The 16,081-nt window shown below is 52.3% G+C and overlaps 1 protein-coding gene across 1 annotated transcript in view; it reads left to right on the top strand.

The window, feature by feature from the left end:
• The first annotated feature begins 1,424 nt into the window (after window positions 1-1,424).
• Window positions 1,425-16,081, top strand: part of AMPD3 (adenosine monophosphate deaminase 3) — a 42,094-nt gene continuing 27,437 nt past the window's right edge. The window contains exons 1-2 of the mRNA XM_060018484.1: window positions 1,425-1,503; window positions 10,611-10,836. Coding sequence (XP_059874467.1) covers window positions 10,616-10,836 — 221 coding nt within the window. The 5' untranslated portion in view covers window positions 1,425-1,503; window positions 10,611-10,615. The remainder of the gene's footprint in view (window positions 1,504-10,610; window positions 10,837-16,081) is intronic.

A 16,081-nucleotide genomic window follows, 5' to 3' on the forward strand; every position in this document is an offset into this window, starting at 1 on the left:
CCACTTGACAAACTACTGACACTGGGTTGTGGTGAAGGAAAGTGCAGCATTTGTTGCAAGGCCAAGCAAGGAGTACTGGTGGGTAAAGCTCAAAAGACTCCTCGATGGATTTCAGGGAAGGGTTTTTAAAGACAGGGAGAGGGCAACAGGGTGGGTGATCAGATCCTGGACATTCTTCTGATGGGTGGTGAGATAATTGGGAGTCAACATCATCAACCTTCTGGTTCTAATTGTCTGGGGTCTATGTGCTTGTTGATCAGCATGCAGTTAATGCCTTCCACCTGGTGGAGGTTTCAGTCTCTGCAAAACAGCTCAAGCATATGGCTCAGAATATTATCTGTAGCCCTCGAAGAGGAACTAAAGGTCCTTGACTTTGTTTTATAGCTAAACTATTATTATTTTTGTCTTACTTGACTGTTTTCCTTTGCTTCTGCATTTTCTCACTTCTCTGATTAAATGTGGAACTCAGGAAAGGCCTAGGATGCTAAAGTTTTTCTACAAACAAGAGGCAGGTGGAGGACAGGGAGGGTGGGAGGAGTCTGTCCCTAGAAGGCCTTATAGGGTCCTGCTGGGTTACAGAAACACAGGAACAGGAGTGGGTTCTGGCACGTTCCTGGAAGGAAATTAGGAGTTTGAGTTTGGACACGTTTCCTCCGGTCTAGGAACCTCTAGTGGAGATGTGTCCAGTTGGTTGGATATGCCATCTGCAGCTCTGGACCATTCTGGGCTGGAGGGGAGGTTCCAGAGTCATTAGCAGGCAGGAGGTTTTAACATGGGAGTGGGTGAGATCCCCAGAAGGGGCAGGCAGCCGAGCAGTGGAACCCCAGAGAACACCACCACAATGAAAAGCCAGGCCCTGGAGGCTGAGAAGCTGCAGTCATTAAGGTGTGTAGAAAATCTGGAGAGAGAGAGGGGTGGTGGTTGCAGGCGCCGACTCCGGAAACTGTACTCCAAGGGGGTTGCAGGAGGGAAGGTGTGCTCAGCAGGTTCAAAGGCTGGGGAGAAGCGACTAGGGGAGGCTATAAAGCACCCACTGGCTTTGGCAACTAGAGGTCAATCCGGACTTAGAGGGGCGGGTGTGTAAGGCAGAGCACAGGGTTGGAGGAGAGAGTGTGTCAGTTCAGCTCCAGGGAGTAAGTCACCTGTTCGGGGGCGCTGACCCCAGAATCTCTCCTTGGGACAAGTCCCGGCAGGGGAGGAGGTCTGGGAAGATCCGAACATCGTGAGGAACGCTTTGGGGCCCGGGGGTGACCGCGGAGGCGAGCCGGGCTGGACCTGACCCCCGGCTGCGGCGGGCGCTTTTCCGGCCGAGGGACAGGGCGGAGGCCGCCGCGCCCCGGGCTCTCTCAAGTTTCCTTTCCTGTTGGCCGCGCGGCCCTGCGCTTCAGGTAGCAGCGGCCCGGCCGGGTGGGCGGGCGGCGGACAGGGCAGACCTCCGCGGCGGCGGCTCGGCCCGCGCCCCTCTGCCGCTGGCTCCTCGCCTCTCCTCTGCTCCGCGCCCAGGTAGGTCACCGGCTGGGGCGGCGCGAGACCCCCGGGGTTCTCCCCTTTGGAAGCGGCCCTTTTCCTCCCGCCCGGCGGCCCGGGAGCTCCGGGCTGGCGCGGCGCAGCACCGCGCCCCGGGACCGCCGGCCCCTGTCCCTGCCGCGGGGCGCACCGCCGGCTCCCGCCCAGCGCCCGCCGTGGGGCGAGGCCCGGCCCGGGCTCCGCGGGTCGGCGGCAGGGCGGGGCAGCCCTTCTGCGGTGCTCGCTGTTCGCCCTGACCCGCGCCGCCACCTGCTCTCCAGACTGCGAGCCGCCCCCTTCGGCCCACTGCATGACCCTGTCCCCTGAAGCCCGTGAGTGCGCGCGACGCTGCGCTACTGACCTTGAACCCACGGCTCGCGGCCCCCGGCGGCCCACAGTGGGGGTCGGAGCGCCCCCGGGTCGGAATCTTGGCCCTGGGCTTCCCTGCCCGCTAAGGCGGCGGCTCCGATCCCGGGCTCATCCGCTGCCTGGGCCCTGGACTGTGCTCCTGTCCCAGTTCCTGCGGTGGCCTGGGCTCCAGAGGCCTCAGGTGAGCCCGCCATACCTCAGCTCCCTGGCGACCGACATTGGATTCGAAAGGTTTAGAGAAATCATGGGACCCGGGACTTGCCGCCACTTAAGAGCCCGGACCACTTTCTAGTGCTTGAGGACTGGCCAGATACCGAGGGCTGAGGATTTCCACCTGGAGGCAGGGGGATGGGCAGGATGGCAGAGTGATGGGGTCACTGGAGGCCTTCATCCTTACCTCTTTGGCTCGTTCCTGGCAAGGGAGGTAGGTGTACTGCATCTGGCAGTCTGCTTTGTGCCCTTGAACTTCCTGGTAGCTGCTTTGCCAGTGGAACTGCTTGCCTTGGCTGGCAGAGGCCTCTGGGGTGAGTTTTGAGAGGCCCTGGAGTAGGAGACACTTGCTAACTAGAGTGTCACTTACACTAACTGTTGGGTCCTTGTATGTGGCTGGAAGCTTGGTCATGACAAATTAGCAAAGGAGCTGAGTGAAGACAGCTGGAAGCACTAGGAGGAATTTCAGCATGGTCCCGAGCCCTTGTTGGCTATCCCCCTGGATGTGGTGACCAACATTTGGCCATCTTTAGGGGGGAGTTGGCTGCAGCTGGAACCCTCATGGGAGAAATTCCTCCCCTGGCTGTGAAGCATCAGTGTTGAGTGGTAGTCAAGCCGTAGGGCCAGGCAGACAGAGCCCCTGTCGGCACTCACCTTCTGGAGTGTTAGCAGGTTTGGAGTAGTTAGCCTGACCTGGCTGCAACTCTGGTGGCAGCTCTGAGGGACCGGCTTACTCTGAAGATGCCGGTTCGGGGCTGCACTAAGAATCATGAGACTTACGTGGGTGGTTTGCTGGGAGACTCTGGGACCTCTGAGCCCCACCCTCAGCCCAACCTCGGCTCTTTGGAGAGCCTCAATAAGGCTCTCAGCAAGGTCAGGAAGCTCTTGGAGAGATGAGGCCTGTTTTCCTTGTCCTCATACTAGGTGAATCACTCTTCAAATGGCTTTGAAATCAATCCCTGGTTTTGAAAATATCATGGGCAGATAAAATGTAGCCTTAGGGTTAAGCAGGGAGAAGATCTTCTCTCCCCGAAAGCTACTCATTGGCCTCCCTGGTTCTTCCCCCCAAATATGAATCCTTTATTTCTTCTGTGTGCTGCTGCATATCTAGGACAGGAGGTCATGGCTTTGGGCTCTGATCTAGGAGCGGCTAGGGCCCAAGAGGATGGGCTCAAGGCTGGGGTGCTGGCCATGCAAAGTCAGCAAGAAGTATCACTCATAGAGGAGAAGGCTCTTTTTCCTGATAGGGTTTCACATTTGAACATGGTTGCCTTCTCCTTGCACCCAAATAGGGGTTGAGAGAGTACTTGTCACATAATAGTGTTCAGTAAATAATGTTGAGTGAAAGGATTCGGTGTCTACATGAAAGGTCATGTTCATTTTCCCAGCTGGATTTTCTCGTACCTGGTATCAGGATGATAATGAGTCGAGATAACATTTATAAAGCACATATTCTGTGCCAGGTACTATTCTATGCACTTCACACATGCTGACTAATTTAATTGTCATGGCAACCTGTGAGGTTGGCACTGTTATTATCCCCATTTTAGAGGGAATACAACTGAGCCAGAGAAATTAGTAACCTGCCCAAGGTCATGCAACTTAGTGGTGGGACAGGAGTCCAACCTGGGTAGTCTGGCTTGAATCCATATTCTTAACCACACACCGAGCTGACTCTTGACACTGGCATAGATAGATGCACCACTTAGCTCATTGACTCATTCATTACGTTATGCGTTCATTCATTCAACAAGTATTTCTTGATACCTGCTATATTCCAGGCATGAGGATACAATAGTGAATGAGGTGGGCGAGGTCTGTCATGGAGGTGATATATAGTGGGCAAAGCCCCTTTGCCCAACGCCTCTCTGAGTCATGCACACCTCAGAAATGAGAAGGAAGATGGGCCCCTATAGGCAACCCCACAGCATCCTTTTGGGGAGGGGAGAGTCGTGTCTTTTTGGATGAGTCATAATTTGATTCCAGCCTTTCCTGTTTGTTGGGGTTTTGTAAGGGACACTTAAGCGATAACAGTGAATGCAGTCTGATTTGGCACAATAACTTTATGTCCTTGAACCTAATAAATATTGTAGGTCTTTATCTCATGGCAATGAAAAAAAAAAGTGAATGCAGTCTGGTCTCCTGGGAGGGAGGTGCAGGCCTGGGTCTGGTTATCATAGATTGTCTTTTTTTTTTAGTCTATTTAAAAAAATTGAGATATAGTTGATGTGTAATATTATATGTTACAGGTATGCAATATAGTGATTCATAATTTTTAAAGGTTATACTCCATTTGTAGTTATTATAAGTTATTGGCTGTATTCCCTGTGTTGTACCATATGTCCTTGTAGCTTATTTATTTTATACATAATAGTTTGTACCTCTAAATCCCCTACCCCTATCTTGCCCCTCCCACTTCCCTCTCCCTACTGGTATCCACTAGTTTGCCCTATATATCTGTGAGTCTGTTTCCTTTTTGTTATATTCATTCGTATTTTTTAGATTCCACATATAAATAATATACAGTATTTGTCTTTTTCTGACTTATTTCACTTAGCATAATACCCTCCAAGTCCATCCATGTTGTTGCAAATGGCAAAATTTCATTTTTTCTTATGGCTGAGTAGTATTCCATTGTATATATGTGCCACATCTTCTCTATCCATTCATCTGTTGATGGACACTTGGGTTGCTTCCATATCTTGGCAATTGTAAATAATGCTGCTGTGAACGTTGGGGTGCATGTATCTTTTCAAATTAGTGTTTTCATTTTTTCAGATACGTACCCAGGAGTGGAATTGCTGGGTCATATGGTAGTTCTGTGTTTAGCTTTATGAGAAACCGCCATACCGTTTTCCACAGTGGCTGCACAAATTTACATTCCCACCAACAGTGTACGAGGGTTCCCTTTTCTCCACATCCTCGCCAGCATTTATTATTTGTGGTGGTCTTTTTGATGACAGCTGTTCTGACAGGTGTGAGGTGATATCTCATTGTGATTTTTTTTGTTTGTTTTTAATTTTTTTATATTTTATTTTTGGCTGTCTTGGGTCTTACTTGCAGTGCGCGGGCTTCTCATTGCGGTGGCTTCGCTGGTTGCGGAGCATGGGCTTTAGGCGCGCGGGCTTCAGTAGTTGTGGCTCGTGGACTCTAGAGTGCAGGCTCAGTAGTTATGGCACACGGGCTTAGTTGCTCCGCAGCATGTGGGATCTTCCCGGACCAGGGCTCGAACCCGTGTCCCCTGCATTGGCAAGCGGATTCTTAACCACGGTGCCACCAGGGAAGTCCTGTTTTTTGTTTTTTTTTTTTTTGGCGGTACGCGGGCCTCTCACTGTTGTGGCCTCTCCCGTTGCGGAGCACAGGCTCTGGACGTGCAGGCTCAGCAGCCATGGCTTACGGGCCCAGCGGCTCCACGGCATGTGGGATCTTCCTGGACCGGGGCACGAACCCGTGTCCCCTGCATCGTCAGGCTGACTCTCAACAACTGTGCCACCAGGGAAGCCCTCTCATTGTGATTTTAATTTGCATTTCTCTGATTAATGATACTGAGCATCTTTTCATGTGCCTGTTGGCCATCTGTATGTCCTCTTTGTAAAAATGTCTATTCAGGTCTTCTGGCCGTTTTTTAATCAGGTGGTTTGTGTTTTTGATGTTGAGTTTATAAGCTGTTTATATTGATATTTTGGATATTAGCCCCTTATCGGTTATATCATTAGCAATATTTTCTTCCATTCAGTAGTATCATAGATTGTCTTAACGTTCCTTCAAAAGGGAAAAGGCTTTGCGTTTGGGACCAGTGTTCCTCCATCCAGGGGGACTTCTGGGCCACGGGGAGCAGAGACAGGTTAGGCTCAAGGTGGAATTGTTAGGTCCTGAGCAAAGGTTGCCCTCCCAAAACAGAGCCACAGTTTCCTCCTAAACTGCTCTGGAGGGTCTTGTATCCCTACAGCGGGGCCCTTGGCCATTGTCCCAACCTGTGTCATCTTAGTGGGTCTGCTGCCCACTGGACATGATGGACATGATGGAGTAGATCTCACACTGGTCACTGGGGCCCAGGAAGGCAGCTTTCTCTAGGTTGGAAAATGAAGGCTCAAAGTGGAAGGCATTTTCCAAAGCCTATGCCCAGGATATTAATGGGTGTTTTTCCCTATGGTGGCAGTGGTGGGAGGGTCAAATAAGTGTGTTGGGTTAAAGAAAGTTAAGCAGCTTTCTTGACTGGAGGACTTCTCAGATGTTTAGGACCTACTAGTAGGAATTGTGTGTGAATCCCCATAAAGACTGTGGTATGCAGTCCTGTCTCAGCCTTCTGACATTTTTATGTTGTACACACTACACTTTGGAAAATGCTTGTTTAGACCAAGGGTATCCATGGTCTGGTTAAAGGTGCAGAATAAGATTCCTTGGATGTGCTGGGTCTAAGTCGGTTCTCAGGTGCATGGGCTAGGATGCTCCCATGGCAGCCCCGTCCTACCCGCCCCCAACCTCGCCCCCCAAACACACTAGCAGAAGGAATCGTTTGCCTCTCCTCCCTCTGGCAGGATAGTACTAAGGGCTCGGATTTCTTTTTTTTTTTTTTTTTTTTTTCCGTTTTAAGGTCATTTAATTATTTAATGAATACACATTACCCTCCCTCTAGGTTGCTTGTAGCCTGCTGGTTGCACTGTTTATGAAACAGCTGTGAGGACGGGGGGTTCATAATCTCTTGGTAGCTAAAGCCCGGCAGCGGCCTGAGGATCGTGTGTCAACCCTGTAATCCTGCTCTGTACGCACAGGAGTTATTATGTGGGCTCAGGAAGGCACAACCTCATGATTGGACGTGAGGAGGTGACTCAGGCCCAGGTCAGGGCTGGAGCCAGCCTCCCGGTAAACAACTGGCCCCATCCTTTCTGGGCGCTTCTCCCCAGGATTTCGACAGCACCACAGAAATAGCCCTTTTGCTCATGGTTATTTCCCAGACCCACGCTGTTGGTCTGAGTCACGGGGAAGCTGTGTGTCTGTTGTGAGCTTCCCCACAGAGGACCATCCTTCTCCTAAACGACGGATGAAGAGTGGAGCTTTGCGACCTGTGATGCTGCTGTGATCCACCCTGACTGCTCTGCGGGTCCCTTGAGGCAGGGAGAGCGGCAGCTGTGGTGGCTGGGTGGCCGCGTCCAGCCGGCGCTCAGGAGGCTCCTCCGAGCTGGAGGCCCACATGGGAGCCGGGAGCGGCAGTAAGAAGGGGAGGCTGGGGCAGGTGGGCTTGGGTGGGTCAGGCGGGAGGCGCCTCTTCCCTGGGTGTGGAGGGGTGGGCAGGCACGTGCGCTCCGGCAGAGCTGGTCAGGCTGCCCTGTCACCTGTGATGTGCAGCTCTTTTCAGGGAAGAAGGGAAGGAATGAGACAGGGCATGCCCGTCTTTTCATCCTTGCCTGCTCCTGCGCTGAGATGTCCCCTCCCCCTGAGTCTCTGTCCTTTCCAGTTCCTGGCCCTTCCCTCTTTTAGAGGGGGTGGGGAGAGGCTTATATTAGCAACTGGCCCGGAGCTTCCCCCGCCAGCCCTGGGGTGCCCTCAGGACTGTTTGGGGGGCCCTCTGAGGAGACCAGGGCAGGCTCTGTGTGTATAGACGACTTCCCTTGGTAAGATGAACCGGGTCCCAGGCCAAGCCCGAGGCGGGGTTCAAAACGGAAGCAGCACGGGGGTGATGGTATCGCGGTTAGTGCGCGGCTTTCAGGAGGGGTCTGGACGTTAGAGGGAGGCTGTGGCTTATCGTCTGCGGTTTGTCAGGAAGGCTGAATGCACTATTGCATTGGACAGCAGTTGCTTTAGTTTCCTGCTCTGAAGAGGGCTGTGAACCGGGCCAGGACGCTGCATTCCGGACACAGCAGCCATGATAACTAGCATTACCTGGGCCCCGTAGGACTCTTGGAAATTTTCCGCTTCCATTTCATATTCACGGAAGAATTTCCAGCCCAGACTTTTCCTGCTCTTACTGAGGGGTGCTCACCGATATGCAAAGCAGAGACCTCCCACCCCAGCAGCAGACAGAAGCGAGCTAGCTGCACTTACACGGACTCAGCTCAGCCTCCCCGGCAGCACGCAGCCCTTGGCCCAAGTGCGTCACCTGGGTGGCATCCTCAGAATCGGCCATGGAGACTCCAGTGCCAGGCTCAGGTCTGTGTCATGGGTTCTAACTGTGGGAGTCTGGCAAGAGCAAGAAACAGCATCATTTGTATAAGGAGGGGATTTAAGAGGCACTGTGCTCCCTTTCTGGAGGGGTCATGGTGCTATGAAAACGTTCCTGTTTGTTGAGATTGGTGGATTCTTAAGCACTGCGCCACCAGGGAAGTCCTCACAAGGTATTTTTTATGTGATTGCACTGTCCTCATAGTTATAATTTTGGTTGCTTAATGTTTTTTTTTCAAGCGAGTATGCTCTCATTTGGACATTTTAAAGCTATTTATATAAAGAGTGAAGGTAAACATGTTTGTGCTTTTTCCTTCCTTCAGATTCTTTTCTTAGAAGCAATTTCTAGAAGTGGGTTTACTCTGTCAGATGCTTGAATGGTTTATGGCATTTGCTGCCTCTTGCCTGGGGCCCTTTGGAGGTCTGCTTCTGAGATGCGATGTGAGGTTTTGGAATGCTGCACTTGCCCGGGGCCTTAGAGTTGAGGGCTGGGGGCCCAGCTTTGTTCTCCCCTAACAGCTCCTCCCGGGTCTTAGCTGTTTGTCTTTCTCTCCATTTCTTTCTTCTGTCACCTTCTCTGGCCTCTGCTCTGATAGTTTCCAGCTTCCCCTTCTCTCTGCTATCAGGATGTGGAAATCTCCACAGTCAGCTGTTCATCTCTGCAGGATGGGCCTTTGCAGTCCTGGTCTCTGCTGCCACGGACCAGCAGTTGCGTGCTGGGCTGCCTCTCACCTCCCAGCTCCCTCCCACTCAAGCCCCTGAGGGTGAAGGAGGCCCAGGAAAGGCCTGGCCCTGGGGGCCGGGTGGGGGGGAAGGAGGAAATTGGTTTTACAGTCTAGGGGCCCACAGGGGTACTGTGCCTGTCCGTTACCAGCCTGCTTGCTTCACTCCTGTCTGTGTCATGAATTAAACCCATGTACCACAGAGAAGACCAGAGCAGCAAGGCTCCCCAGGCACCAGAAACCTCCCTGGTACCTAGAACTGAGAGGGCCTTGGAGATCACTTAGTCTAATCCCCTTATCTCACAGGTGAGAACACTGTGAGGCGAGAGAATGACTGCCCCAGGGTTGTTCAGTGAGTCCCTCCTCCCTTGTAATTGCTTCCTCTCCCTGCCAGGCAGCAACTGGGCCCTGTCTCACCTTCGTCCTCCTCTGTCGGGCTGACAAAGCCACGTCTCTCTTCAAAACCCTCCTTAAAGAAACTGGATGGACAGGAAACGCCTCTTCCAGAGCCGCTCCTGGTGAAGGTGGCTTGTGGAGAGGAGGCCGTATTGGTCTGTTCCATAAGTGTGAGGGACAGTGTGGACACTTGTCCTGACCCCCAAATAGACAGAGAGAAGCAGCACAGCGTAGTGGTTTAGAGGACAGATGCAGGAGCCAGGTACCCGCATTCAAATCCCTCAGCAGAGGCTTAGAGAGGAAAGGGACAGGCGAGCCAGAGATTGAGAACAGCTCAGGTCTCTGCCCACTTATGAGAGGTGTGACCCTGGGCAAGTTAGCTCTCTGTGCCTTCCTTCTCTCATCTGTAAAATGGGAATAAACTGAGCTCGTGAATGTACAGGGCTTCGCAGAGTGTACTTACTATGGGCTATGTAAGTGTTGAAAGACAGGCAGAAAGACAGTAAAGAAAGGAGCCAACCAGGCGATTTAGACCAGCTACTGACAGGAGCCCAGTGTGCAGAGGAGGATAAGGGCAAGCTTCTTTGAGGAAGTGAGTTTTCAGTGGGGTTGTGAGAGGTAAAGAGTCTCCCTGTCCCCAAACCTTTATTTTATTTGCTGTCTTGTTAGAAGTTCCAGAGGGTTTGGGAGATGGTGGAATTATGATTTCATTTCAGCAAAAGGCCTCATTTTATGTGGTGAGGAGTGTAGCTGTGGATCTCCTGGGACCTTATGCTAATCATTAACCCCTTAGGTCTTTGGTCTTCCCCTATGTGCAGTGGGAAGCAAGTCTGGACGTTGTAGTACGTGGCACGGCCTCCTCATAGCCTGCAGGAAGGGGCTTCTGAACTCTCTTCTTCCTGCTCTGTCATGGAAACCAAGGCGGGAAGGACGGGGCCGCCCACGCGCTAAGGATTCCCTGGGTTCAGGACAACAGAAGTAGACTTGGTTGGACAGTTCATTCTTTCACTTCTGAACGTTTGCGTTCTCGTGAGATGTAACTGGACCTACGCCCTTCACATCCAGTCACTTATGGAGCTAGTTTTAAAAATTGGCCTGCAGGGTTTGGTCTGGGGAGTTCCTAAGTAGACAGCTGACCACAAGCACCAGGGCACCTGGCCCTTTTTTCGGTGTCTTCTCCTGCCACTCACCAGTGACTCAGGTGGTCCAGTAATTCTTATAGGCTCACGCTGGTTCTTTTTCTGCCAGTCGAGATGCCGCGCCAGTTCCCCAAGCTGAACATCTCCGAGGTGGACGAGCAAGTCCGGCTCCTGGCCGAGAAGGTGTTTGCTAAAGTGCTCCGAGAAGAGGACAGCAAAGATGTCCTGTCCCTCTTCACCGTCCCCGAGGACTGCCCCATCGGGCAGAAGGAGGCCAAGGAGAGGGAGCTGCAGAAGGAACTGGCGGAGCAGAAGTCTGTGGAGACTGCGAAAAGGTTTGTCCCCCTGACTTGGGTGGGGCTGTTCAGACCCAGGCGGGCTGTGGGCGTGTGTCCTGGATGAGACGCTTTGTATGAACTCGGCTGTCCTGGGAACTGAGTTTATTTCTTAACCAAGACTACTGAACTCACCGCTTATTCACTGAAGTGTGTCTTGGTGCCTTTGTTTGGTTGAAAAGATCAAAAACCACTTTCTCTCCTGATGTTTTAATAACAAATCATGTGCACAAGTACACACCGTTTCCAAATGACATTTCCATTTTCTTTCTGAAAACTCGAGGATTTCTTGGGAAACATGTTCTACTTCTTTTCATTGCTAATTAACAATGTATATGTACTTTGCACTGTTAATTAACTCAGCTCACTGTTTGCCAGGTGCTGTGCTGGGCACTGGGGATGCATTAGTGAACAAGATAGGTATAGTCCCTGCTCTGTAGAGCTTACAGTCAGCCTAGACAGTAATTAAGTGACTGGACCACTCAATTGAAAAATGACAAGTTATGATAAGTGCTGTGTTAGTCAGGGTCTAACCAGAAAAGCAGAAACTACTTGAGTAATGGAAATAGGATTTTCATGCGGGGAATTGGTTACAGGGGGTAGAGAACCGAGGAGGCAAGCAATGGGGAGAGAGGCAGCCCGGAGATTAGACACAGTAGGAAGCAGCCACTACCCCAGGCAGAGAGACAGTGGAGAGAGGTGGTGTTGCTGGAGCCTGGGGTAGAGAAGTTGGAACTGTGGTGGCCTTGTCAGTGGAAAATGTAGCCTAGGGGGAGAGGCAGCAGCTGCAGAGATGCCTCCCAAGGCAGAGACGGAGGCAGGGATACCTGGCTTTAATCCTTCTGGCATGTTCCAGTTTTCCCCACCGGTTGCCACTGGCCAAACCTAGCCAGCAGCCAGCTGACGCATGGAGAGGGAGAGTCCTTTTTCAGACTGGGTTCTTCGGGAAGGTCTTTCCTAGGAGGTGACGTTGTAGCTGATGCAAGGGCATAAGGAGCTAGCTCTGGGTAGAGCTGGGTGAGAGTCTTACAGGTGGAGCAGCCGGGACAGAGGCCCTCAGGGATCTTCAAGGAGGCCCATGTTGGGCAGAGGTGTGGTTAAGGGGGAAGAGCCATGACCTCCGGCTGGAGGGGTAGGCAGGGCCCAGATCAGGTTGGTCTGTGCTCCCTGGTAAGTATCGGGCTGGCTAAAAAGTTTGTTCAGGTTTGTCTGAGATGTTACGGAAAAACCCGAATACACTTTTTATCCAACCCGATAGTTTGGATCTTTGTCCAAGTGCATTGGGAAGCCCTCACCCTTTTAGCGTATTTCACCTGGGAGAGCAGAATTAAAGAATAAAAAGCTTTGAGAACATGTCTGGCAGGGCCGTAGCTGGGTGCCTGGCTGGCTGGCGTACTGCAGACCCCAACAGCTAACGTCGTAGAACTTGGGCTTTCTCTGCAACCTAGTCCACCATCAGGTCCGTCCTAAGGTACCGCCTTATTTTAAAAGGCAAGTCCTTTCCTTTCTTGATAGGACAGAATTTCAGTATTTCCTTAACTTGTTTTGGAAAGTAGTAAAATGGCAAGTACTTGTATGAAGGCAAGAACAGAGGTTCATCATCCAAAAACTAAGTGTTTTCCTTCCTCCGAGGGCTGTGAAGTGAAGGGGTCGTTGGTGCCATTGGCCAGCTCTGAGTGCCAGCCTTGTGCTGAGTGAGGTGGGGACAGGTCATCCCTGGAGGGTAAAGAAGAGGCTGATGGGGGAGACCCTGGTCCACACTACACTGACTGAACAGAGGGCTAACTTCATGAACCGAATGGTCTGCCGGCGTTCTGTGTCTTAAGAATTGAGCATTTTGGACCCTTAATAATGAGAAGGAGTCCTGGCATTTCGTATTACTAGAAATAGGTTTCTGAGGCCAGTTTCCATTACAGAGCGACACTGGGCCTGACGTCTTCAAAAGAGAGTCTTCTCTTCTTATCGATGCCCAGGCTAATGGCAAAATAGAAGCCTTCTTACTCTAAGTCTAAACGATGCTCCGTGGTTTCCAGAAATTCCTCTGCAAGCTCATCTCCAGAAATTTTGCTCCTTCCCTACTTGTTAGGTTGTGATGGTCTTGGTTTGCATCTGTCTGCCCCCTTTTTTTTTTTTTGCGGTATGCGGGCGTCTCACTGTTGTGGCCTCTCCTGTTGCGGAGCGCAGGCTCAGCGGCCATGGCTCACGGGCCCAGCCGCTCCGCAGCATGTGGGATCTCCCCAGACCGGGGCACAAACCCGTGTCCCCTGCATCGGCAGGCGGACTCTCAACCACTGCGCCACCAGGGAAGCCCTGTCTGCCCCTTTTGACTGGAAGCTCCTTGAGGACTTTATCTGGCTCCCACCGGATCCCCGGGATCTAGCCCAGGACCTGGCCTGTGTTGGTGAGCAGTGGATGATGTGTGGCAGAAGAAAGACATCCTGTTTCTCCACTGCCACCACAGATGCTACCTCGGGGTGGCCACGGCTCTCTGGGCCACTGTGTTCTACCACTCCCTGGTACGCTCTGTGACCTTGGGCCCATTAGGAAACCTTTCTGTGCCCCAGTTTTTCATCATCTGTAAAGTAGATACGGTAAAGAGCTACTTTCTTGGGGTGTTGTGAGGAATGAGGGAATTAACATACGCAAAAGGCTTAGGGCAGTGCCTGGATCACAGGAAGCCCCACGGAGATGTTAACTATTTGTCCAGCTTCCTGCGGCAGAGATGGGCAGCAACAGCAGCTACTGCTTCCTGTGGGCTAAGTGCTGCCCTGTGCAGTTTACTTTCATTCTTTAAGCCCCACATGAAGCTTATCAAGTGGATATTCTTATCTCGATTTTGCTGATTAGGACACATTGCCAGTAAGTGACAGGGCAGAGACTCAAATCCACGTCTTTCGAAGGTAGGACCTCACACTTTAACCACGAGGCTGTCCCATCTCCAGTCAGGGCTGGGGTCCTTGCTTCCACGAGAAGACACTGGAATGACACTGGGGGCTGCTCCCCAGGGTATAATTGCCAGCTTCTGAATGAAATGGAGGGAAAAGCTGGACCGTAGCTCCTTGCTGCCCACTGGCTTCTTTTCTGCCAGAGGACAGCTTGGTTCCTAGACTGCCTGTCAGATGTCCCAGCATCCTCTGGAGCTGTGCCCCCCCAGCTTTATCTCTCAGCCTCGCTGTTCAGTAGAGGCACCGTTATGCAAATACTCAGATGTGAATCGTTCGGAGGAGGAACCCTCTCTGCAGCTTCCTCTTTGTCTCTGGCTGCTCCCTGACATTCTGGAACCTAAATGCTCATGTGGAGCCTTCCCGCCAGAGCCAGGCGCTGTGCCGGGCTTTGAGGATGGAGGGCGCTACATACAAACATCAGAGGGCGACCCCTGCCCAATAGCCAGCAAGGAGCCTGGGCCTCAGTCTAGGCCCACATGGAGATGAATTCTGCCAACCACCTGCATGAGCTTGGAAGTGGATTCTTTCCCAGGGTCTCCAGCTAAGAGCCCAGTGTGGCCAGCCTGGGTTTGGCCTTTCAATACCCCGGACATAGAGCCCAGCCGAGCCCATGCTGACGTTTCACCTACAGAGCTGCGAGCCAGCAAGTGGGCCCTCTCCTTGGGCTCCATTTAGCTTTTCCGGTTTTCTTAGAGACGAGCTTTAGTGGTTAGCTCTGGTTATTCCAAGCCCTGGCCCATGGCGTGTGGGCCCTAAGGAGCTGCCCCATCTGTTGTTAAACCTGTCCCTTATCCCTGTGGAGTCCGAGCTCCCAGCCCATGTTCACGTGTGACAGTCTGGGGCTCACCTGAAACCAAGGTTGGAGCCATAATGGATGGGTCCTGGCTTCCTCCCTGGGGCAGAGGAATATGGACGTTCCTTGCACAAGTCTGGTGGGCTTTGGCTCAGACAGCTTTCTGATTGTGGTTTTTTTTTTTTTTTTAAACTTACCTGTTTCTCACCTTAGATGTCACCTTGCTTTTCCTTAGCAGGACTGGTCATCAGGTGGCATTGGCTGAGGCCTGCAGGGGTATAGTTGGCATAGAGATAAAAACAGTGACCTGGCAGATGTGTGGGTGACACAGAAGCCAGAGTCTCCCAGGGTCTGGCTGACCCTGTCAGAACAGGAGAGGGAGCCCAAAGTAACGGCTCTTCCTCTAGGTGCGAACATCCAAACGATGCCAAAGTGGGAACCTCATTGCTCAAGGTGAGTCTGCCTCTGAGGAATGATTGACAGACGTGAGTTGGGATCTTCCTTGGAACGGGATGCTTGACTCAGCTCCGTGTGATGGATGGATGGTGGGCTGGGGAAAGCCTAGGCTGGAGGTTTCTGGAGTCCAGCCTGGGTTTCCTGAACAACTCAGTGCATCTGTTATGTAGGGTTGGGGTCAGGGCAAAGACACACTTCTGAAAAAGGGCCGCCCGCCTCCACTTTCCAGGTCTAAACAGTCTTGTCCCCAAAGAGGAGATAACACATGTGGGCAGATAAGGACCAGAGAGCCATGACAAGCAGTGGGTGTATAGACAGGGCAGGGAAAGACTGGTGGTTCCTGAAAAATCAGCTGTGGGTCTGTGAGAAGAGACCCGGCCAAGAGCCAGGAGGAAGACAGCTGCCTCTGGGTGAGTCATAAGGTCGGTTTGGAGATCAGCTGATTTCTCCACACCCTGTAGGTGTCGCAGGGGCCTGGAGAAAAGGAGGGGTTCCAGGGGCTCTGGTGGGTCACGGTTGTCACTGAGTCCTTCGCTGGTGGCTGTAGGCCCTGGTTGTGCTGGGATAGTACCCAGGAGGCTGCTGGGCCCTGTGACACAGGAGGGCAAGTAGTCAGCTGGTTGCTGGCATTGGACATCACTGGGTGGCAGTGCAGGGGAGAGACGTGGGAGAGGGGAGTGCTGATGGCCTCACCTCCCTGCTGCTTAACTCTATGCCTGGAGATCCTAGGACTTGGGGTGGTGTCATTTGAAACATTACTGATTAGTTAATGAGGAAGGTGAGGGTTCACAAATCAGCATTGCAAATAAGCATGAGCTTGTGGCGTTTTAAACCAACCTTGTTCTTACTTCCCCAAGAGTTTGTGAAATCGTCTTTTGGTGCCAAGGTGACAGGTCCAGAGAGACCTGAAATTGATGCTGATCGGTCCCTTTCCCATAACAAAGCTACAGACCTGTGCCTGCCCCAGCAGCGGCCAGGAGGGCACATGCCAGGCTAGAGGAGGGAGCAGCTGGGGTGACAGGGTACCAGGGAGGTGGGAAGCTAAGGGCTA

This window comes from Delphinus delphis, chromosome 8 (genome assembly GCF_949987515.2).
Source record: "Delphinus delphis chromosome 8, mDelDel1.2, whole genome shotgun sequence".
Classification (NCBI taxonomy): Eukaryota; Metazoa; Chordata; class Mammalia; order Artiodactyla; family Delphinidae; genus Delphinus; species Delphinus delphis.